The sequence below is a fragment of the Salmo trutta genome, chromosome 14, assembly GCF_901001165.1.
Source record: "Salmo trutta chromosome 14, fSalTru1.1, whole genome shotgun sequence".
In the NCBI taxonomy this organism is placed as follows: Eukaryota; Metazoa; Chordata; class Actinopteri; order Salmoniformes; family Salmonidae; genus Salmo; species Salmo trutta.
In genome coordinates, this window is record NC_042970.1 from 34,247,208 (window position 1) to 34,272,758 (window position 25,551).

Sequence of the window (25,551 nt, forward strand, 5' to 3'; positions counted from 1 at the left end):
AGCTATCCATAACAGGCAGGTATGACAGCTATCCGTAACAGGCAGGTATGACAGCTATGTATAACAGGCAGGTATGACAGCTATCCATAACAGGCAGGTATGACAGCTATCCATAACAGGCAGGTATGACAGCTATGTATAACAGGCAGGTATGACAGCTATCCATAACAGGCAGGTATGACAGCTATCCATAACAGGCAGGTATGACAGCTATGTATAACAGGCAGGTATGACAGCTATCCATAACAGGCAGGTATGACAGCTATCCATAACAGGCAGGCATGACAGCTATGTATAACAGGCATGTATGACAGCTATCCATAACAGGCAGGTATGACAGCTATCCATAACAGGCAGGTATGACAGCTATCCATAACAGGCAGGTATGACAGATATGTTTAACAGGCAGGTATGACAGATATGTATAACAGGCAGGTATGACAGCTATCCATAACAGGCAGGTATGACAGCTATCCGTAACAGGCAGGTATGACAGCTATGTATAACAGGCAGGTATGACAGCTATCCATAACAGGCAGGTATGACAGCTATCCATAACAGGCAGGTATGACAGCTATGTATAACAGGCAGGTATGACAGCTATCCATAACAGGCAGGTATGACAGCTATCCATAACAGGCAGGTATGACAGCTATGTATAACAGGCAGGTATGACAGCTATCCATAACAGGCAGGTATGACAGCTATCCATAACAGGCAGGCATGACAGCTATGTATAACAGGCATGTATGACAGCTATCCATAACAGGCAGGTATGACAGCTATCCATAACAGGCAGGCATGACAGCTATGTATAACAGGCAGGTATGACAGCTATCCATAACAGGCAGGTATGACAGCTATCCATAACAGGCAGGTATGACAGCTATGTATAACAGGCAGGTATGACAGCTATCCATAACAGGCAGGTATGACAGCTATCCATAACAGGCAGGTATGACAGCTATCCATAACAGGCAGGCATGACAGCTATCCATAACAGGCAGGCATGACAGCTATGTATAACAGGCAGGCATGACAGCTATCCATAACAGGCAGGCATGACAGCTATGTATAACAGGCAGGCATGACAGCTATCCATAACAGGCAGGTATGACAGCTATCCATAACAGGCAGGCATGACAGCTATGTATAACAGGCAGGCATGACAGCTATGTATAACTGTCATGGGAATTATTTTATCCCCATGATAATAATTAACAATCAATAAAAGCCTTGACTAAGACACTGGGTAAAGAATAATTAGGCAAGGACTCAACTTTCTGCAAAAGGTTTGTACAGTTTATTCAGAGAACGTTCTGCCCAACATTAACAAAGAAGTTCATTTTATCCTCTCTCTCCGCTTACGCACACACCTCCACACAAACAGTAGATAACCTACGCACATACATACACACAAACAGTAGGTGAATAGTATCCCTCCCCTGACTTCCCACCACTGTTAATCACCATCCAGCGCTGCCTGTTCCTTTCCACCGAGATTAGGAGAACCTTGAAGGCTACTCCCGGTCTCTTCACACACACACACACGTCTACGGTTCCCTTAGGACCACTAATCACACACACACATTTCTCTCCCTTCCGGGTCTCTACTATACCTTATGGAACTAACGTTCAGTACTTTAATTATTCATTACCCATGCTACATAACTACTAATTAATAATGTATTCTTTATTCATTTACCTTTATTATATAATTATCTTATCAATAACAAGCAGGTATGACAGCTATCCATAACAGGCAGGTATGACAGCTATCCATAACAGGCAGGTATGACAGCTATGTATAACAGGCAGGTATGACAGCTATCCATAACAGGCAGGTATGACAGCTATGTATAACAGGCAGGTATGACAGCTATCCATAACAGGCAGGTATGACAGCTATCCATAACAGGCAGGTATGACAGCTATCCATAACAGGCTGGTATGACAGATATGTATAACAGGCAGGTATGACAGCTATGTATAACAGGCAGGTATGACAGCTATGTATAACAGGCTGGTATGACAGATATGTATAACAGGCAGGTATGACAGCTATGTATAACAGGCAGGTATGACAGCTATGTGTAACAAGCAGGTATGACAGCTATGTATAACAGGCAGGTATGACAGCTATCCATAACAGGCTGGTATGACAGCTATGTATAACAGGCTGGTATGACAGCTATCCATAACAGGCTGGTATGACAGCTATCCAAAACAGGCAGGTATGACAGCTATGTATAACAGGCAGGTATGACAGCTATCCATAACAGGCAGGTATGACAGCTATCCATAACAGGCAGGTATGACAGCTATCCATAACAGGCTGGTATGACAGATATGTATAACAGGCAGGTATGACAGCTATGTATAACAGGCAGGTATGACAGCTATGTGTAACAAGCAGGTATGACAGCTATCCATAACAGGCAGGTATGACAGCTATCCATAACAGGCTGGTATGACAGCTATCCATAACAGGCAGGTATGACAGCTATCCATAACAGGCTGGTATGACAGCTATGTATAACAGGCAGGTATGACAGCTATCCATAACAGGCAGGTATGACAGCTATCCATAACAGGCAGGTATGATAGCTATCCATAACAGGCTGGTATGACAGCTATGTATAACAGGCAGGTATGACAGCTATGTATAACAGGCAGGTATGACAGCTATCCATAACAGGCTGGTATGACAGCTATCCATAACAGGCAGGTATGACAGCTATCCATAACAGGCAGGTATGACAGCTATGTATAACAGGCAGGTATGACAACTATCCATAAGAAGCAGGTATGACAGCTATGTATAACAGGCAGGTATGACAGCTATGTATAACAGGCAGGTATGACAGCTATGTATAGCAGGCAGGTACTCACAGTGAAGTAGAAGACCTCTGTCTCCTGCTGGTTGGCCCGTCTCTTGGCCACGTTCAGTTTGCTCATGTAGGTCTCAGAGGCCACCGACTTGATGGACTCAGTGGAGCGGCTATGCTGGAAGGCATCAGACACATCAAAGTCCTCCACAGTCAGCATGTCCTGGAGCATCTGCATGGTGGCGTCCAGAGTCTTCCTCACCTACAGCAAAGGCAAAGATTCAACAACTCAAACTATAACAAAAAGAACCAGGATTTCCTCCTCAGTCATCTGATCCAGGTCTTTTTGAACATAAAAGACAGTAATAGACGCTTTTTTAGCTTCAGGGTTCAAAAGTAAAAGCATCCTATGCCACTTGCAAGGTCAAATGTGAGTGATCACTGGCATATCCCATTTCAAAGGCAAATCGACCCCAAATAACAACGAATAACCTTTGATTGTAGCTGTTTGACACCTAACAGCCTTCACCTCCTAAGGCAGGTACACGGTTCATTCCTAGGCAGCGTACCAGACGACCTGCCAGTCAGCCATTCATCACAATAACAGCAGAATATGAAGAGCAACTGGCTCGGCTGTATGTAAAAGGGCTGCGGGCTCTTTCTATTCAGCACTGTGATTGATCAGGCTCATTCCCAGAGTGGCACGACTCGTCCATTACCCGGCAGTTATATGAAACGTTATGAGACATGATGAGAACCAGGGCGGTATGAGACGTAGCCGAGGCGTAGCCATCAGGGCAGGTTGTAGCTAGCCAGCCAGGGTCATTAGCATCTCCATTAGCATCTGCATCCACTTAGAGGGAGAGAGAGCTGTGTGTGTATGCTGCCTGCTGCTCCCACTGAGAAGGACCACTCCTCACCACGCACAATACGCCATTATTAGGGATGTACTGTATTTACATGGAACATGCATCCATTACGGTTATCATACAAGCTCACAATCACAAGCTAAAGATACATTCTCAGCTCCCAGGAAGTGTGTGTGGGCCATTACATTGAAATTGTGATGAGAGTTGATTGTAACTATAGACCTGAGTTCTGGCATTTCAGAGACTTGGGAAACAGGGGCAACAGGGGAAACAGGGGAAACAGGGGCAACAGGGGAAAAGGGGGCAACAGGGGAAACAGGGGAAACAGGGGAAACAGGAGCTACAGGGGCAACAGAGGGGAAAAAAGGAGCAACAGGAGCAACAGGGGAAACAGAGGAAACAGGAGCTACAGGGGCAACAGGAGCAACAGGGGCAACAGGAGCAACAGGGGCAACAGGGACATCAGGGAGATCTCAGTGGAGTGATGCAGTAGACACACTGGGGGGGATGGATGCTACCGTGAGCCCTCACCTCTTCGTTCTCGATCTTGAGCGTGGCCAGACGGGACTGCAGCTGGTGGTAGCGCATCAGGAGCTCCGTCTGCACAGGCTGCTGGGCACTCACCTGGCACACCTGAGGGGGCACACGTACACAGAGGTATGGGCTGGGCACTTGGATTTTCATTAAGTGTACCTCACAGAATTGGAAAAAGGATGCTCCGAAACGTTGTTTCTGCTGGCGTGAACGTGCTTTCCATGGTTGAACAAATCTACTGGCTGTAATTGTAACTCGGATCAGTTTCAATAATGACAATGTACCAAATGTATCAGTCATTTAACACCTCTCACCTCGTCCCCCATGTGGGGCAGATACTCGAAGCACATGGGAGGGCAGAACACCTGGTTGTGCATGTCCATGATCTTGTGCTTATCGCTGCGGGAGTCCAGGTTGTCCACGGCGTTCTCCATGATGTCCAGGCCCTCGTGGCGACTTGTCTCCAAGTTGTACTCAGCTGACAGATAGGTCCTGAAGGTACGCGCAAGGCTGGCGTGGTAGCCCAGGTCACAGCACTGAGATACAGGAAAAACACTCATTATAGTACAGTATAATACAATAACTAATATCGGAGTAGAATATAATATAGGCATTTTTCTTGACCACATGACCTGACTGTAAGTCTACACCAAGGGTCCAGAGTTTTGTGGCTCAGGTCATGTGACTAAGAACCTCCTGGACCTAATTATGGACAACCTGACATACCAGTCTGAATCCATTATACACAAGTCAATGGGATAAACTCAGTCTTTAGCATTCACATGATTCAGTTACACGATTCAGTCACACGATTCCTCTCATTTCCTACAAGCACGTTACTAACCTGACCTTCAACATTAACTCAATTCCAAATCAGACACTGCTATGGGTTAACAGGCCTAAATAGAATAATAGAATACACCGAATTAGAAGAGCAAGCACAGTAGGACACCTAGGATAATTAGCTCAACCATGGAGCTGCATAAACTAACCTAATTACTGCAGCCAAGCAGAGCAGAGCAGAGCGGTGAGTGGGTTGCTAAGAGGCTGGAGGGGCCTGAGTCAGACTGCTTTGTGATTCTCTAAACGCTCTTTAATAGACGCACAGGAAGTTGCACTCGGCTCCAACGATAAATCCCCATAGCAGCGGATATTTTATAACAGGGTCAGTGTACAATCAGGAAGGATACGGCAGCACAGAGCTCTTTATGGTACAGAGTTGTATTTCAACAGCCACATCCCATAACAAACACACTGGCAGGCCGTAATGAGATTCATGCCTTGATTTCACCAGGGCCCTTCTATCATAAGTATACTGTAGCAGGAGTGCTGACATGCAGAATAATGATACTGTAAAACTGATGACATTGTTTTTTTGCATGCAAAAGACATCTGCATTCTATTTCCATTTATTCTAAAAGACAGGGCTGACTTCTTGCAGTGTGGATGTATGTTTTGATGTCTGGCTGCTAATGACTGTTTCTGTGTGGCATGACAAACAGGCCCTTATCCTCTGCCCAGCTTGTGGCGGCACGACCCAGCACAGCGAGTCATGCTCACAATCCCTTTCCCTGCAGGACGGCAGGATTTGGGATGACATGTTCCCTTTCGCTTGCCAGACACAGGAAGCAGCTCCAACAAAGTGACCCAGCATAGAGACACAGCCACCAATCAGAGGTCTCTGTCTGGCAGAACCCTGTGTAACCTAGAGCTCCAGGCCAGCTCCTTTACACTTCACACAGTTGATGTTTAGAACCGTTTAAAGTCTAGCCAGCCTCAAGCCTCTAAGTTCAATCACATCATATGCATTCTGTAAATATGCAGGATCTCTGTATCCAACTCCCTGACCAGTGGAGAGTTTTAGAGCTGGCCAGGCATGCCTAGGCCAATACCACAGTAATCCCCCCCCACACACACACATACACAGTAGACAGGGAGGGAGGGGCTAGGGGGCACATCTGGTGGAGTCACCAGAACCACCAGGTAACCTGAGGCTGAATGATCCCTGCAAGAACTACCAGGTAACCTGGGGCTGAATGATCCCTGCCAACCACACTGGCCACACTGCTGCCTGTATGAACAGAGCCTGCACCCAGACCCTGGCTAGGGTTTCATTCCTGTAGCCATTAGTGGTCTACAAAGCAAACTCGTTCACCAACTGTAATCACGGACTTCCCAGGCAGGCTTGCTGCTGGGGTGTGTTGGCTTTGCATTTTGAATTATGATGGTGGTTCACCTAGGTATGGTCTTTTCTGTCATGTAACTCTCTATTTCTCTAATCCAAAATTCAAAAATACTTTGAAGGGGAAGTGGCATACTGTTTAACGGAACACATTATTTATTAGATACGGACCAACAGAAGAGGGTGGAAACCCTGGGGGTACTGCAGATTTGAGGAATGAAGTAAGAGAGGAAAGTGTTTTGTTTTAAATAGATTCTGATGAGATTCTCCCTTCATGACCCTGTCAATCCACTTTTCCTGTGGCTGTGGTTCCTCTCCACCTCTACCCTGTAGAAGTAGGAAGCACATTGGTCCAGAGGAGTTTCTGTACGCGTGTGAGTGTGTGCATGTGTCTGTGTCACCAAGGGTCATGTTTCACCATCAGTGTGTTTTGCCTGGCTCCCTGGGAGAGTGGGGTGTGTGACAGTGACAGGCAGATACACGCTCCGCATCTCCCAGCACAGCTCCCTAAAGGAGCCTCAGCCCTCACAGCACTCACAGATAGATGAGGGCATGGCAGAGGCAGGAGAGGAGAACAGGGGGAAGAGAAGACCAGCAGGAAGGCATTCTTACTGTCAACACTGATCCATTCCCATGACAGGATGTCAGCATTTATATTCCAGAAGAATCCTAACAATGCCTGTTTGGTGGTAACATACAGTAGGATTGTAATGTATATCTGGCAACGCCATTCAGTTAGACATATAACAACAGAACTACCGACTGGCTCAGAACCAAACTGTTTTGTTCGCGATTAACTTAAGAGACACAAAATGGAGGTAAACACTTTCAGTCAAACCAACAGAGCAGCTTGTAGCAATACAGCAAATGGGCTGCGAACACTAAAACAGATGGTGAGAATATCTAGTGTAGCAACCAACATTAGACCAACATTAGACAATCCCAGCTGAGAGATACAATGAAGCCTGTGTGCCTATCGCATACTTACATCAATCATATCAGAGACATCGTGAATGTAGTATTTCGCCACAACGGCATTCGTTGCTGCCAGGTTCAACAAATAGTCGTTGCGGGCTTTAGTGCACTTCAGCTTGTTCTCTGAGTACTTGGCTTGTCTCTGGGGAACGGAGAGAAGAAAGAGAGAGAGATTGAAAGAGAACGAGAGAGAGAGAAAGAGAGAGAGAAAACAGAAACAGAGGGGGGGGAGTTAATGAAATTAAGCAACGTTGAGTTTGCTAAATGGTATTTGCACAATAACATAGGAGAATTTCTGTGCGGCCTGATGGCCTGGCTTAGTGTTGGCAGGAAAAAGGTCAGAGGGATCCACTATAAGAGAGAGAGGCTATTGACAAGCTTCCTGTACATAATAACAGCATCATAACTGTTCCACCCAGGTTGGCCGTTCACAGTCAGAGTCACAATTAAATTCAGCACAACAAAATGTACAGCCCAGATGTGAACAATGAAACAGCCATATAAAATACTGTTTTGGTGCAGTGTGCTTGCTAACAAAAACAGACTCAAACAAACATTCACTCTAGTATTCTCTAATTGTGCATAAAGGCACAGAGTGGCTACTTTGAAGAATCTCAAATATAAAATATATTTTGATTTGTTTAACACTTTTTTGGTTACTACATGATTCCATATGTGTTATTTCATAGTTTTGATGTCTTCACTATTATTCCACAATGTAGAAAATAGTAAAAATAAAGAATAACCCTGTAATGAGTAGATGTGTCCAAACTTTCGACTGGTACTGTAGCTCTAAATGGTACACAGTCTTTGTTGCTATGGTTAACTAGACATGCTGCATCTGTTCGTGGCATCCAGCTGGAAAATATTACATTTTTCATCAAAAAGAATACGTAGTCATCTGTTGTTCACATAGCATCAATAATGGATGTTAGCAGACAATACATAATGGTATTGACGAAAACAATTGACTCAAATGGAACGCAGTGACACAGAATCATTGAGACTTGGCTCACAAAGCAGGATTAAAGAGAGCCAATTAAACAACAACACATTGACGTGTGTCTGCGTGTCTGTGTTTGAAAGCACTCCTTATAACCTCTTCCAGCCTGGAGATTATTCGATAGCATGTCCTTCAAGTACATACACTTGCACTTCAAATATACATGGTTCACCAACTCCAATTTCACATGTCCATTATCATGCAAATTAAAACAGTACATCAGGGAAATAGGGATTATGGCTTGATTGTCTCCTCTCCCTCTTCAACTCTGTTTGCAGGTAGCTAGGATTCTGAACGAGAATGCCATTGTAGCCTGCAAAATCAGGTCACAGCGCAGAGAGAAAGTATGTTCATAACTACAGCAAGTTATAAATAGTCTGTGGGGATGGTACAGTTCTCCTGCCAGCATCTCTTGAGACGGCAGCCCGAGGAGGGAGGAAAGCTGTCAGACATTTGATTCCCTGAGCTGCACTGATAATGGACGCATTTTAATGAAGAAATTCCCCCTGAAAATCCACAATGAAATATGCATGCTTGAAGTACAGTGTCTTAGTCTGCAGTAGTATGTGTGGTAATAAGCAGAATTAACATGAATTAGAGTCACGGGCATGGATGAGCTAGAGAGACTGTACAGTTGGATCACTGACCTGGAAGTCACCATTTGTCTGTGTGTGTAGACCCATGCTACGGCAATTCTCTCTCTCGCTCTCTCCCTCTCTCGTGGGCTTACACAATGGACCTGCACCCACTCTCGCACAGCCTTATTATCCTCTTCATTCACATAGTACTGAGAGTGTCCCTCTGGCCTTAGCCAGCTAAAATGAGCCCATCATGATTCTAGCTGCCGAACTAAATAACACTTACAGAAGTGACTAGGCTGACAATGTACAGTATTAGCAGCAGTCCCAGGCAACAGCACTAGCTGTTGGAGACACTATGGTCATCAAGCCTTTAGGGCAGACCCCATTTAGTCGACTGGTCGATTGTTTAGTCGAGCAGTGGCAAATATATATAACAACAATCATGGCACACGAGACACCTGTCTGCTTCACGCCTGTCTGAGTGGACTTATCCATTGCGGAGGCTGCAGGGATGGCACACCAGTATCACCAGAAGTACATTTACTGTTAATTCCCATCATTTATAATCTACATTTCTTTGGTTACAGTAATTTCTGTTAATGCATTCAATATACCGTATTATTATTACAGTCTTACTGTTGTCATTGTAGGAGTGGACACGTTATTTGCAGAGCGCATAACCTAGGCTACACTTGTGAGAAAAAAGTTTTGGTCAATTTTATTTCCATTTACGTGTAGTCAATTTATTCATTGTCTTTTGTTTAGAGCACTCCTGTCAATCTTGAGTAAGAACACACACTTGATCACGCATAGAACTAGGCCTATAATGTATACCTATAAATGTCCCCATTTGGGGATCTGATACTATTTCTGATTGTCTTAACTCACTATCACTGTGGAGCTTCTCAGAGTCATTCTTTCTTCGCCTCAAACAGTACATCTGTTGTTACATCCACTGAGAATGACAATATTTCCTGAACGTAGCCTATTCGAAATATCTTTCCAGCTTTCTCCCTTTCGATAACCACTCAGCATGAAAGGGCGGGGAAAAATCTGGTCGGGTGGAAACTTCATAAAATAGGCCTGCCTGATGACTTCTTATCCGTTGCGCAAATAGCCTACAGCTGTATCTGTCTGTCCGGAGCTCACTAACTCTGGAAGCTCTGAGGGCCAAGAATATTTTATACAATGTTGCAAGTTTGCTAGTATGAGCTTTGGGCTGATGAAGTTAATAGTTGATACAACATTTCAAGTTCCTTGCAGACAGGCCATGCGTAGCCAATGTGATTTATAGGATATTTATTTTTAATCAGGATATTTTCTACCTGCGGGCTGTAATATTATTATTTGTTGGCTTTATATAGGCTATTTTTACATATTGGCAATGGCAACAGAAGTTACTTTTAGATTTGTATCATTTTCATTTAGATAGAGGTTTGATAAACAACAACATTGATTTTGTGTGTATTGTTGTGAATTGTTAGATACTTTGTTAGATACTACTGCACTGTTGGAGCTAGGAACACAAGTATTTCGCTACACCCGCAATAAAATCTGCTAAATATGTGTATGTGACCAATACAATTTGATTTGAGATATGAAGACCTTATTATAAATGAAATGAAACTGTTCCACGAAAATGTGCATATGAAAATCATAACTGGCACGCAGATCAGTAGGAATATTACGATAACTTGGCACTCCAAATGGAAAAGGTTGCCGACCACTGGTGTAACCTATTACCGGCAACTTCAGGAGCTTAAAAGCAGAATCTGCAAAGGCCAGCAGCAGCGGGCAGCAGGAGGAGGTCGAGAACAGTTTTTTCCCCTTCTGGTTAGGCTACAGTATATTGATCTCTGGCTCCCTTTGTGTGTCTTCATTTTTAATCGCAGTGCTTAAAGCATCAGACAAGCTCAGTAGCCTACATATAGTTGATTTTATACAAACATAGTGTGTGTCTATAAATAGAAAAATAAAGGTTTTAAAATTTCGACCAATCGATCGGTCGAAAGAACAGACAACTTTTGTTTTGTCGGGGACAGCTTTACAAGCCTTGGTGTCAGCCTCACCTTCTCCTTCATCTTCTCTATCTTCCTGACGGAGCTGCGTCTCTGGGGCCGGTCCTCGTGGCGCAGCAGGTTGACATTGAGGTCTCCAGACTTACTGAACTGCTTCTCCTCCTGCTTCTCAGCATCCTTCAGCTTGCTCTCGGCGCTGATACTCTCCGTGTGGTACATGTGGTAGGTCTTCATCACCTGGAAGAGCAGGAGCAGCACAGAGGAAGGATGAGGAAGTTGTGACAATAACTGGACATAGGATTCATAGAAGACTTCACAACAGCAGACAGAGCAAGCAAATGGGTGATCTGAGGTGACAGCTAGTTTGAAAAGTTTCATTACAATCTGTTCCCTAACCAACAAAAAAACATATTACGTCTTTTGAACCCTTTCCCTTTGAAATAATGACTTGCAGTGAGACTGGGTCTGTTTCATAAAATACTGGGTGAGGGGCTTGTGTTTCATCCATGGTGGCAGGTGCTCACCCAGCGACAAGGACGGGGAACAGGATCACATCAGTATTCTTATCAGGACCACAGCTGGCCATGAATATGCATAACAGGGCCAGGCAAAGCACAGGACATCACAGCTCCTTTATCTCACATCCACAGACCAGTCTGCATTCAGAGATCCAACGACTTGATGAGAAACTGCATGATATACTCTCTTCAACTTTTACACATACGGAAACTGTTATTTGCTCCTTTGTTGGCCTAAGCTCAGTGAGCATACGCGCGCACACACACACACACACACACACACACACACACACACACACACACACACACACACACACACACACACACACACACACACACACACACACACACACACACACACACACACACACACACACACACACACACACACACACAGTCAGTTGATGTTTTCAATGGTGGGCTGAGTGTGGTAATATAGCTCATCTCATCTGGGCCAGACTTGACACATCTACACCCCCTCTCCACCCCCCTTCTCCTCCTGGATCTGGGTTTGTAAATCAGGATAAACTGTTCATCACCTAATGGTTGTTCATTTCATGCCATTTGTGTGGCATAATGACACAATTGTGCTCACTGCCTTTCCCCTCCCTACTGTGATCTCTCTGTAGTCAGACACTCAATATTCCCTCTGTCACAAATCAAAATAAATAACTGTAATGGATGGGATGTACAGTATAGCCCTTTCCACCAAAAACACTGGTAATACAACTTGTCTAATTGAATACATAGACTAATCTTAAATCTGTTTGTTAAAAGGGCAGTGCACTTAAAAATGTGATTTTACATGTTTTAGAATAATACAGGATGGGATAATACTGTGAAATTGTGAAAATGATGATAATACAATTTTAGTGTAAGAGCTGTTTGAAAAGACTGCCTGAAATTTCAGCTAGTTTTGCATAGGTGGAGTTTTGGCCGGCCTGGCGACATCACCAGGCGATATAAGTTAATTGACCAATAACAAAAAGAGTTTCAAACCTCTGCCAATAAGAGCTAGTTTTCAGGTTACATATCCCTCCCATTAGGCTAAACGAATTAGGTCCCGCTCTCAGACCACTCTCAGACAGTCCTAGCCATATTATTGTGCTGGCAATGGTGCCTCTTCACAACTGTGTGGGTTTGTGTGGACCATGTTAATTCCTTAATGATGTGGACACCGAGGAACTTGAAGCTCTTGACCCGTTGATGGTGGCGGATGTGTTGTTGCCTACCCTCACTGTCTGGAGGCGGCCCGTCAGGAAGTCCAGGATCCAATTGCAGAGGGAGGCGTTCGGTCCCAGGGTCCTGAGATTGGTGATGAGCTTGGACTATGTTGTTGAATGCTGAGCTGTAGTCAGTAAACAGCATTCTTATATAGGTATTCCTTTTGTCCAGGTGGGTATCATCTGTGGATCTGTTGGCGCGATATGCGAATCGGAGTGGGTCCAGGGTGTCTGGGATGATGGTGTTGATGTGAGCCATGACCAGCCTTTAAAAGCATTTCATGGCTACAGATGTGAGTGCTATGGGGCGATAGTCATTCTTGGGCACGGGGACTATGGTGGTTTGCTTGAAACATGTTGGTATTACAGACCGTTCAGGGATAGGTTGAAAATATCAGTGAAAACACTTGCCAGCTGGTCAGCACATGCTCTGAGTACTTGGTATTCTGCATCCTGGTATTCCGTCTGGCCTCGCGGCCTTGTGAATGTTAACCTGTTTAAAGGTATTTCTCACATTGGCTATGAAGAGCAAAATCACACAGTCGTCTGGAACAGCTGGTGTTCTCATGCATGGTTCAGTGTTGCTTGCTTCGAAGCGAGCACAGAAGGCATTTAGATGGTCTGGTGAGCTTGCGTTGCTGGGCAGCTCGTGGCTGGGTTTACCTTTTTTAATCCATGATAGTTAGCAAGCCCTGCCACATCCGTCAAGTGTCAGAACCGACATAGTAGGATTCGATCTTAGTCCTGTATTGATGCTTTGCCTGTTTGATGGCTAGTTGGAGGTCATAGCGGGATTTATTATAAGCGTCCGGATTACTGTCCCACTCCTTGAAATCAGCAGCTCTAGCCTATAGATCACTGCAGATGTTGCCTGTAGTTTATGGCTTCTGGTTGGGGTATGTACGTATGGTCATTGTGGGGACAACATCATCAATGCAATTATTAATGAAGCCGGTGACTGATGTGGTACACTCCTCAATGTTATCATATGAATCCCGGGACATATTCCAGTCTGTGCTCGCAAAACAGTCCTGTAGCTTATTATCCGCTTTATCGGACCACTTCCGTATTGAGCGCAGCACTGGTACTTCCTGTTTGAGTTTTTGCTTGTAAGCAGAAAGCAGAAGGATAGAGTTATGGTCTGATTTGTCAAAGGGAGGGAGAGAGGGGGCCTTGAACACGTGATTTAAAATTTTGTCGCCTCTAGTTGCACAGGTGATATGCTGGTAAAAAATTAGGTAAAACATTTTCTTGTTTGTTTATGGCCCTATACAACTAATTGAGTGTGGTCTTGGTGCCTTCATCAGGTTATGACGGTAAATAGACAGCTACAAAAAATATAGATGAAAACTCTTGGTAAATAGTATGGTATGCAGCTTATCATGAGGTAACTTGAGACTTCCTTAACATTCGAGTTCGCGCCCCAGCTTTTGTTAACAAAGAGATACACCCCTCCTCCCTTCATCTTACCCGAGTCTGCCATCCAGTCTTGGTTATTCATAGAAAAACCTGCGAGATGTATATTATCCATGTCCTCGTTCAGCCACGACTCTGAGAAACATTGAATATTACAGTTTTCCAGGTCCCGTTAATAGGATAGTCTCGAGCAGAGCTCATCCAGTTTGTTCTCCAGTGACTGCATGTTCGCCAATAGAACTGAGTGCAGTGGTCGTCTATTTGCTCGTCGACATAGTCTCGTCAGGATGCTGACTTGCCTGCTTCTCTTTCTCAACCGCCTCCTCTTCCGAGTCCCGGGGATTAGGGCCTGGTCCGGAGTAAGTAGAAAGTCCAGAGCTGCTGACTTGTTGAAGTAGATATTTTCATCCAAATCAAGGTTAGTAATGGCTGTTCTGATGTCCAGAAGCTGTTTCCAGTCAAAGGAAATTATAGCGTAAAAAATCACAACATAGCAGACTTGGTCAGGAGCCCGTAAGACGGCTACTATCCACTGCAGCATCATCTGTAAGGTGTCAAGCATGTAATGCAGCTCTCTCACTGTTCTGTGCTGTCTGTCTGTGGATTAGACCCACTCCTGTCTGTCTGTCTGTCTGTCTGTCTGTCTGTCTGTCTGTCTGTCTGTCTGTCTGTCTGTCTGTCTGTCTGTCTGTCTGTCTGTCTGTCTGTCTGTCTGTCTGTCTCTCTGTCTGTCTGTCTCTCTGTCTGTCTGTCTGTCTGTCTGGGTTAGACCCAGTCTGCTGTCTGTCGCTCTGTCTGTCTGAGGGTTAGGCCCACAGTTATGTGGTCTGGCCTCAGGAGGTCTTAGCAGCTCATTCAGCAGCCTTGTAAAGTACAGCACAGATGTGTGCAGCGTCTTAAAACGCCTCCTATGCGTGTAACTCGGCAGTGAGCGAGATATAGTGCTATAACTAGATGTTAGACAGACAGAGAGCCTAACATCAACGCTAGCTTGTTCTCTTCCTGTAGTTAATCCTCACTTTGTATAGTATCATCTGACCGGATGGTACGACTCCCTTTAATCTGGAAAAAGAAGGTTATAAGAACATCACAGGGTTAATGGGTTGGGTTTATGTCAACTCACACACAGACAGAATCTCTACTACTTCCAGTTGACTGCTACTGTATGATGGTAAGGTTTCTTAGTCAGAAGAACAGCTTATTTTTATCATCCAGACAGTCAATGCTTTCATCAACAGAGCTCCACTGCACAAGGCGCTACAATTCTTAGGAGAGTAAAAAAAAAACTGACAAAGATCTGAAAGGCAAACACTTCAAAGAAAAAACGCAAAGCAAAAACAAACTCTTGTCTATTCTGGTATATGACAGAGTACACAGTAGAAAGAAGTCACTTCAGTGTTTGGGGAAACAGCAGTGTGGGGCTAGCAGTGTGCATCTCCCTAGGCTGGCAACCCATTTCTCCAACAGCGTGAAAAGAAAACAGGGTTTCCAGGCAACTTCGAGCAGCACAACTAAAAGACCAGCAGCTCAAGACAGAATGTAATTTGCAGGAACATTGAGGTGAGGCAGGGTCTACCTTCCGGGAGGTGTGTGTATATGGTTACTGTCTCCACTCAAACAATAGCCTGAGGCTGTTCTGTTTCTGCACTGATGAAAGCTAAAATTAACATATTTCATTGTGGAAATACAGACAGACGTGACTTCCACTTAAAGTGACCCGTGGTTGCAGCATTGATCTCAGTGCAAGAGGCATCACTGCAGTCCCTGGTTCGAATCCAGGCTGTATCACATTCAGCCGTGATTGGGAGTACCATAAGGCAGCGCACAATTGGCCCAGCGTCGTTCGGGTTTGGCCGGGGTAGGCTGTCATTGTAAATAAGAATTTATTCTTAACTGACTTGCCTAGTTAAATAAAGGTTACATTTAATTATATGCCACTCTGATATTTGATTATGTGTTCTATAAGCCTGTGTATTAAAACCAAATTGGTTTCCTATAGTTTGTCAATTGGAAAAATATGAACGTGTTATCTCAAGAGACCTGTCAGAGTAAACATGGCCATTATGACTAACACAATTACCATGACAGTCAGAGGAGCACCCCGGAATGAAACTGGAGAGATGGAAAAACCAGACCTGTTGTAAGTCACTGCACCGGGACGGTCTGTATCAGACTGTACTGCCCATCTCAGACCAAGGGTGGAAACAGAGAGCAGAACATCTCCATCATTTCCATAATGTATTGTAACAAACTTACTACCAGGGCGGCGTGCTGCTGCATTCATTAAACAAACAGCCTCTAGTGTGGCAGAGTTTAATAACAAATTAACCAAGAAAACTGCAGCAGGACTTTTTGCTCCTGTACTGTCTGGTTAATAAAAAAAACTTTACAAATATATATATATATATATATATATATGTTGTTTAAATGGATCAGAGCTGCCAGGTGAATAATTGACTCTGTGATCCAATGAATAAATTGCTGTTTTTTGCTCTCATTTCTCATTTCAGATTCACTACATATAATTCAAGCCATAGGCATCAAGCCTCACGCCCTAAAATCAATAGCTGTCTCAGTAGCACCAGCAGCAGATACTTAAAATAATGTTTGAACAATGGCTTTAGCCAAACACTCTTAAATCTCTAGACTCTGTGTTAGTGAATGTGACATATTCAATCAATCCCTATCCCAGTCTGCTGTTTCCACATGCTTCAAGAAGGCCACCATTGTTCCTTTTCCCAAGAAAGCTAACTGAACTAAATGACTATTGCCCCATAGCACTCACTTCTTTCATCATGAAGTACTTTGAGCGGCTAGTCAAGGATCATATCACCTCCACCCTACCTGTCACCCTAGACCCACTCCAATTTGCTTACCGCCCAAATAGGTCCACAGACGATGCAATCGCCATCACACTGCACACTGCCCTATCCCATCTGGACAAGAGGAATACCTATGTAAGAATGCTGTTCATTGACTACAGCTCAGCATTCAACACCATAGTACCCTCCAAACTCATCAATAAGCTTGAGACCCTTGGGCTCGACCCCGCCCTGTGCAATTGGGTCCTGGACTTTCTGACGGGCCGCCCCCAGGTGGTGAAGGTACGCCTCCAACTCAATCATCATTGATTACCAACAACGACGAGACAGCCTACAGGGAGGAGGTGAGGGCCCTCGGAGTGTGGTGTCAGGAAAATAACCTCTCGCTCAATGTCAGCAAAACAAAAGAGATGATCGTGGACTTCAGCAAACAGCAAAGGGAGCACCCCCCCCATTCACATTGATGGGAAAGCAGTGGAGAAGGTGGAAAGTTTTAAGTTCCTCGGTGTACATATCACCGACAAACTGAAATGGTCCAGCCACACATACAGTGTGGTGAAGAAGGCGCAACAGCACCTCTTCAATGTCAGGAGGCTGAAAAAATGTTGCTTGTCACTGAAAACCCTGACTAACTTTTATAGGTGCACAGTTGAGAGCATCCTATCGGGCTGTATCACCGCCTGGTACAGCAACTGCACCGCCCACAACCGCAGGGCTCTCCAGAGGGTGGTGCGGTTTGCACAACACATCACTGGGGGCAAACTACCTGCCCTCCAGGACACCTACAACACCCAATGTTACAGGAAGGCAAAAAAGATCATCAAGGACAATAACCACCCGAGCCACTGCCTGTTCACCCCGCTTCCATCCAGAAGGCGAGGTCAGTACAGGTGCATCAAAGCTGGGACAGAGAGATTGAAAAACAGCTATCTCAAGGCCATCAGATTGTTAAACAGACACTACTAGCACAGAGAGGCGACTGCCTACCTACAGACTTGATATCATTGGCCACTTTAATAAATGGAACACTAGTCACTTTAATAATGCCACTTTAAGAATGTTTACATATCTCGCATTACTAATTTCATATGTATAGACACTTCAGTATCCTTCACTATCTATTCTTTACTATCTATTGCATCTTAGCCGCTCTGTCTCTGCTCATCTGTATATATTATACTTATATATTCTTATCAGATTTCTTTAAAAGATTGTAAGTATTAGGTTTAGTTGTGGAATTTGTTAGATATTAGGTTTTGTTGTGGAATTGGTAAATATTACCTGTTAGATACTGCTGCAATGTCGGATCTAGAAGCATAAGCATTATGCTACACTCGCAATAACATCTGCTAACCATGTGTGTGTGACCAATAACATTTCATTTGATTTGATTTTCAAGGGATTCACAAGGGATTTCTGCAATCCTACCTCTGGCAAAATGCATTGTTGTTTGCAGTCCATAAGATCTGTCATCTGATTACCAATGAGCGAAAAGCTTCAACTGTTCCCATGTTTTTTAACTGCCATTTTATACAATGAATAAATATAACGACAGCCAAAACCACAATCATCATTATCATCAGTCTTTCGAGAAAATGTCACTGCTGTGGGTTTCTGATTCTGATTAGTTAGATGTTTGAGATGGGGCATAAATTAAATGGGGCACCACAGGAGTCAAATGGGGCTTGAAGAAGAGGGACAATCATAAAACATGATCATGGCCATTCAATCTGATAGCAGCCCACATGTTTAACCAAGCCATGGTTGGCCCTAGCTGTTAAAGAGCAGGGAGAGCAGCAGAATAATTATCTGTTTTCTTGTCTGCACCCTGATGCATTTGGACTCCTCTGGCTGTGACCTTGAAATGCACACTGCTGCTGGAGCGAGCCCCCTGGGCCGTACCCCGCACAGGGTAGGGTTTAGGACACCAGCCGCTTAAGAGGAAAAACAATCTCTGTCTCATTCATAAACCTGGTGGGGAAAGCCTGGCAGACTCGAGGGAAGATAGAGGTGCTGCTGATGGAGCCGTGAGCTCTCATATCCTTGCCTTTAATATGTACAGGGGGGGTTAGGAAATGTGCAGGGTGAGAGTGGGTCAGTTAGTGTAGACTAGAGGCAGTGATTGGATGTGGAGATTTGATTCAGTCAATAAAATATAGTCTGCAGTGGAGAGAATGCATGAGTATGTTAAATGTAACATACCACATTTAGACAGATACTAAGTGACTTGGTGTAAAAAAAATTAAAAAACATCATATATCATTATTATGCAGTCCTATATTTTTGTTAAGGCTTCACTTGGTAAATGGTATAAAGATATCTGTCTTTGGTCCTTTGGCCCTGATCGTGGTTAATGATCTTTCTCTTCGTCTTTAAAAGGAGTTATAACCTCTATTCTAACTCTCTATAACCCCTTTTTACTGTGTCATGGTGGACAGATGGCCCAATCAGAGAGAGAGATGGCATCTGTGCCAGCCCTGTCCTTTGATAGCCTGTCACTCATGACATCAGATGAATAAGTCATCGAAGTCTGCTCTCCTTGGGGGAGCAAGAGGACAGCTGAAGTTGCCTGGAGCTTCTCCAGTCATAGGCACAGTGTCTCCTTTAGTAGGAGCTTCACAACACGACAGGGGGGCATAAGCAGAGTTTCACAGTGTGCCCTTGATTTCTCCCTGGTCACAAAGGAAAGTTTACAGAGGAGTTAATAAGGCATAGAGAGCAGCCCTGACGGACACATAGATACAGTAGACCCGATGGTTGAGCGAGGGGTGTTTTGCATTCCTGTTACTGTGGGCACAGCCATTGGCACCAGAACAATATTGCAATGTGGAAGTGATTTGAGCTGCATCCTGCAACTGGCCCACTTGGAGAGAAATGCAACATTTCATTCCATCGCCATAACAATCACCCACCTCCTCCTCCTTCTCAGTAGAGGCCTTGATACTGGTTGTGTCTGGATGAAGGGATGCAACAAGAGGAGAGAAGGAATCGATTCTGACAGGGGAAAAGAAGATGGGTTTTGTTGTACTCACAGTGTAGAGTTCGTTTGTCACTTTTACCAGCTCCTCGTGCATCTGAATCCCAATGTCCTTGCTCTGAAAAACAATGGGTTGGAAAGCAGTTAGGGCCAATGCACATCAATCAATCCAGGTGGATACAGTGCATCGACAAATAGGCAAAATAGTGATGAATATCATGGAACAACAAACTGACAGGCAATGTTTTTCAGTGTGTTGGTGGTGATGAGACACTGTCTGGATTGGTTTAAATCATAACAGCAGTTTAAGAAAGTGCTCATACAGTAAGTACAGTGACCAACAGCATAAATATACAGAGCCTTCTGAAAATGTTCAGACCCCTTGACTTTTTCCACATTTTGTTACATGACAGCCTTATTCTAAAATGGATTAAATAAATGTTTTTTAAAAACTCAGCAATCTACACACAATACCCCATAATGACGAAGCGAAAACAGGTTTTAGAAATTTTAGCAAATGTATATATATATCAAAAAAAGAAATACCTTATTTACATAAGTATTCAGACCCTTCGCTATGAGACTCAAAATGGAGCTCAGGTGCATCCTGTTTCCATTGATTATCCTTGAGATGTTTCTACAACTTGATTGGAGCCCACTGGTGGTAAATTCAATTGATTGGACATGATTTGGAAAGGCACAGACCTGTTTATATAAGGTCCTACAGTTGACATGGCATGCCAAAGCAAAATCCAAGCCATGAGGTCGAAGGAATTGTCCGTAAAGCTCTGAGACAGGCACAGACGTGGGGAAGGTTACCCAAAATATTTCTGCAGCATTGAAGGTCCCCAAGAACACAGTGGTCTCCGTCATTCTTAAATTGATTAGTTTGGAACCACCAAGTCTCTTCCTAGAGCTGGCCGGCCCGGCTAAACTGAGCAATTGGGGGAGAAGGGCCTTGGTCAAGGAGGTGACCAAGAACCCGATGGTCACTCTGATAGAGCTCTAGAGTTCCTCTGTGGGGATGGGAGAACCTTCCAGAAGGATAACAATCTCTGCAGCACTCCACCAATCAGGGCCTTTAAGGTAGAATGGCCAGACGAAAACCACTCCTCAGTAAAAAGCACATGACAGCCCACTTGGTGTTTGCCAGAAGGCACCTAAAGACACTCAGACAATGATAAACAAGATTCTCTGGTCTGATGAAACCAAGATTGAACTCTTTGGCCTGAATGCCAAGCGTCACGGAGGAAACCTGGCATCATCCCTATGGTGAAGCATGGTGGTGGCAGAATGCTCTGGGGATGTTTTTCGGCGGCAGGGACTGGGAGACTAGTCAGGATCGAGGCAAAGATGAAGGGAGCAAAGTACAGAGAGATCCTTGATTAAAAAAACTGCTCCAGAGCACTCAGGACCTCTGACTAGGGCGAAGGTTCACCTACCAACAGGACAACAACCCTAGGCACACAGCCAAGACAATGCAGGAGTGACTTCGGGACAAGTCTCTCAATGTCCTTGAGTGGCCCAGCCAGAGCCCGGACTTGAACCCGATCAAATATCTCTGGAGAGACCTGAAAATAGCTGTGCAGCAACGCTCCCCATCCAACCTGACAAAGCTTGAGAGGATCTGCAGAGAAGAATGGGAGAAACTCCCCAAATGCAGGTATGCCAAGCTTGTAGCATCATACCCAAGAAGACTCGAGGCTGTAATCGCTGCCAAAGGTGCTTCAACATAGTACTGAGTAAAGTGTCTGAATGCTTATGTTAAATGTAATATTTCAGTTTTTAATAAATTAGCAAAAATTTATAAAAACATGTTTTTGATTTGTCATTATGGGGTATTGTGTGTAGAAAAAAATATTTAATACATTTTAGAATAAAGCTGTATGTAACAAAATGTGGAAAAAGTCAAGGGGTCTGAATACTTTCTGAAGGCACTGTACATGTGATGGATGGACAGAAACATACATTACTCTAAAAGAGAGACTGCCTGCCAGACCAGCCAGTGGAACACAATCAACCCCTAGACTAGTGAATGGACTTCCCATCTGGCCTCTCTCCCTCTATGTCTGAAGAGGGCTGGAGTATGTGTGGTTTTATATTCCACCCCGCGCTGCCGTTTCCTGTGATTATTACACGTGGGCTATGTTTAGCTACAGATGATGCACTGCTGACTGTTAAAGCTGCTGTTTAGTTGTGGTGCTTGGTGGGTAAATGTCACATCCCTCTCCTTCTAACCTGCCACCTCTGATCCGCACCGAATGCATTGGGACAACACCCTCTCAAAACGGCTGAACAATCAACATCAGCATTTATAGTGTTACCACATTACTAGCCTATATGATGTGATGAAACACAATCATGCAGTTAATAGATGTCTTTGTAAAATGGTGCCAGAGAGGAAGGCTGACCTTCTACGTGTTCCCAACCGATTGTGTTTTTTTGTTTGTTTATTTGTGTTGTTTGTAACAATTGTTTTTACTTATTCTGTACATAATGTTTCCATTACCGTCTCTTACTCACCACGGACTGGCAGAATCCTTTTTTTCCCTTTAATGAGTCTGACGAGCCCGACACGAATTATACCCTGCTTTCTCGGGAACAGGGCCAGATCCCCGTGAATTGCGTGAAGAGGGAGAGAAAAAGGGGCCAGAGGGCGGGCTGCCTTCTGAGAATTCATAGGCGTTCAAATAAACCCCCACTTCCTTCCATTCTGCTAGCAAACGTGCAATCTTTGGAGAATAAAATCCATGACCTACGCGGAAGATTAAACTACCAACGGGACATTCAAAACTGTAATATCTTATGCTTCACGGAGTCGTGGCTGAACGACGACACTATCAACATTCAGCTGGTTGGTTATACGCTGTACTGGCAGGATAGAACAGAGGCGTCTGATAAGACAAGGGGCGGCGGACTATGTATTTTTGAAATAACAGCTGGTACACGATACCTAAGGAAGTTTCAAGCTATTGTTCGCCTGAGGTAGAGTATCTCATGATAAGCTGTAGACCACACCATCTACCTAGAGAGTTTTCATCTGTATTGTTCGTAGCTGTTTACATACCACCACAGACTGAGGCTGGCACTAAGACAGCATTGAATGAGCTGTATTCCGACATAAGAAAACGCTCACCGAGAGGCGGCACTCCTAGAAGCCGGGGATGTTAATGCAGGGAAACTTAAATCCGTTTCACCAAATTTCTATCAGCATGTTAAATGTGCAATCAGAGGGAAAATAACTCTGGACCACCTATACTCCACACACAGAGACGCATACAAAGCTCTCTCTCGCCCTCCATTTGGCAAATCTGACCATAATTCTATCCTCCTGATTCCTGCTTACAAGCAAAAATTAAAGCAGGAAGCACCAGTGACGAGATCAATAAAAAAACTGGTCAGATGAAGCAGATGCTAAGCTACAGGACTGTTTTGCTAGCACAGACTGGAACATTTTCCGGGATTCTGCCGATGGCATTGAGGACTACACCACATCACTCATTGGCTTCATCAATAAGTGCATCGATGACGTCGTCCCTACAGTGACCGTACGTACATACCCCAACCAGAAGCCATGGATTACAGGCAACATCCGCACTGAGCTAAAGGCTAGAGCTGCCGCTTTCAAGGAGCGGGACTCTAACCCGGAAGCTTATAAAAAATGCCGCTACGCTATCTGACGAACCATTAAACAGGCAAAGCATCAATACTGGACTAAGATCGAATCGTACTACACCGGCTCTGACGCTCGTCGGATGTGGCAGGGCTTGCAAACCATTACAGACTACAAAGGGAAGCACAACCGAGAGCTGCCCAGTGACACGAGCATACCAGATGAACTAAACTACTTCTATGCTCGCTTTGAGGCAAATAACACTGAAACATGCATGAGAGCACCAGCTGTTCCGCAGTCGATGTGAGTAAGACCTTTAAACAGGTCAACACTCACAAGGCCGCAGGGCCAGATGGATTACCAGGATGTGTACTCCGAGCATGCGCAGACCAACGGGCAAGTGTCTTCACTGACATTTTCAACCTCTCCCTGTCTGAGAATACCAACATGTTTCAAGCAGACCACCATAGTCCCTGTGCCCAAGAACACTAAGGTAACCTGCCTAAATGACTACTGATCCGTAGCACTCACGTCTGTAGCCATGAAGTGCTTTGAAAGGCTGGTGATGGCTCACATTAACACCATTATCCCAGAAACCCTAGACCCACTCTCAATTTGCATACCGCCCCAACAGATCCACAGAAGATGCCATCTCTATTGCACCCCACACTGCCCTTTCCCACCTGGACAAAAGGAACACCTATGTGAGGATGCCATTCATTGACTACAGCTCAGCGTTCAACACCACAGTGCCCTCAAAGCTCATCAATAAGCTAAGGACCCTTGGACTAAACACCTCCCTCTGCAACTGGATCCTGGACTTCCCAAGGTGGTAAGGGTAGGTAACAACACATCCGCTACGCTGATCCTCAACACAGGGGCCCCTCGGGTGCATGCTCAGTCCCCTCCTGTACTCCATGTTCACTCATGACTGCACGGCCAGGCACAACTCCAACACCATCATTAAGTTTGCCCGATGACACAACAGTGGTAGGCCTGATCACCGACAATGACGAGAGCCTATAGGGAGGAGGTCAGAAACTTGGCCGTGTGGTGCCAGGACAACAACCTCTCCCTCAATGTGACCAGGACAAAGGAGATGATTGTGGACTACAGGAAAAAGAGGACCGAGCACGTCCCCATTCTCATCGACGGGGCTGCAGTGGAGCAGGTTGAGAGCTTCCACATCACCAACAAACTAACATGGTCCAAGCAAACCTATTCCCCCTCAGGAGACTGAAAAGATTTGGCATGGGTCCTCAGATTCTCAAAAGGTTCTACAGCTGCACCATTGAGAGCATCCTGACTGGTTGCATCACTGCCTGGTATGGCAACTGCTCGGCCTCCAACCGCAAGGCACTACAGAGGTAGTGCGAATGGCTCAGGACATCACTGGGGCCAAGCTTCCTGCCATCCAGGACCTCTATACCAGGTGGTGTCAGAGGAAGGCCCTAGAAATTGGCAAAGACTCCAGCCACCCTAGTCATAGACTGTTCTCTGCTACCGCACGGCAAGCAGGACCGGAGCAGCAATTCTAGGTCAAAGAGGTTTCTAAACAGCTTCTACCCCCAAGCCTTAAGACTCCTGAACATCTAATTAAATGGCTACCCAGACTATTTGCATTGCCCCCCCCTCCCCCTCTTTTAAATCGCTGCTACTCTTTGTTGTTATCATCTATACATAGTCACTTTAATAACTCTACCTACATGTACATATTACCTCAACTAACCAGTGCCCCCGCACATTGACTCTGTACCGGTACCCCCCTGTATATAGTCTCGCTATTGTTATTTAACTGCAGCGCTTTAATTACTTGTTACTTTTATTTCTTATTCTTATCCATATTTGTTTCAACTGCATTGTTGGTTAGGGTCTCGTAAATAAGCATTTCACTGTAAGGTATTGCTGGCGCCTTCCTCTCTGGCGCCAGCATTTCACACCTGTTGTATTCGGCGCATGTGACTAATACAATTTGATTTGATTTATTAAGTA

At 44.7% G+C, this 25,551-nt stretch overlaps 1 protein-coding gene across 3 annotated transcripts in view; it reads right to left on the bottom strand.

Moving 5' to 3' along the window:
* The window catches only part of LOC115207893 (SLIT-ROBO Rho GTPase-activating protein 3), a 123,904-nt gene that overhangs the window by 40,501 nt on the left and 57,852 nt on the right, over positions 1-25,551 (bottom strand). For all 3 annotated transcript variants that reach the window (XM_029775436.1, XM_029775435.1, XM_029775437.1), the window contains exons 4-9: positions 20,002-20,064; positions 11,042-11,227; positions 7,402-7,530; positions 4,546-4,767; positions 4,229-4,330; positions 2,893-3,090 (exon numbers count right to left, since the gene is read on the bottom strand). In XM_029775436.1, the coding sequence (XP_029631296.1) occupies positions 2,893-3,090; positions 4,229-4,330; positions 4,546-4,767; positions 7,402-7,530; positions 11,042-11,227; positions 20,002-20,064 (900 nt within the window). The remainder of the gene's footprint in view (positions 1-2,892; positions 3,091-4,228; positions 4,331-4,545; positions 4,768-7,401; positions 7,531-11,041; positions 11,228-20,001; positions 20,065-25,551) is intronic.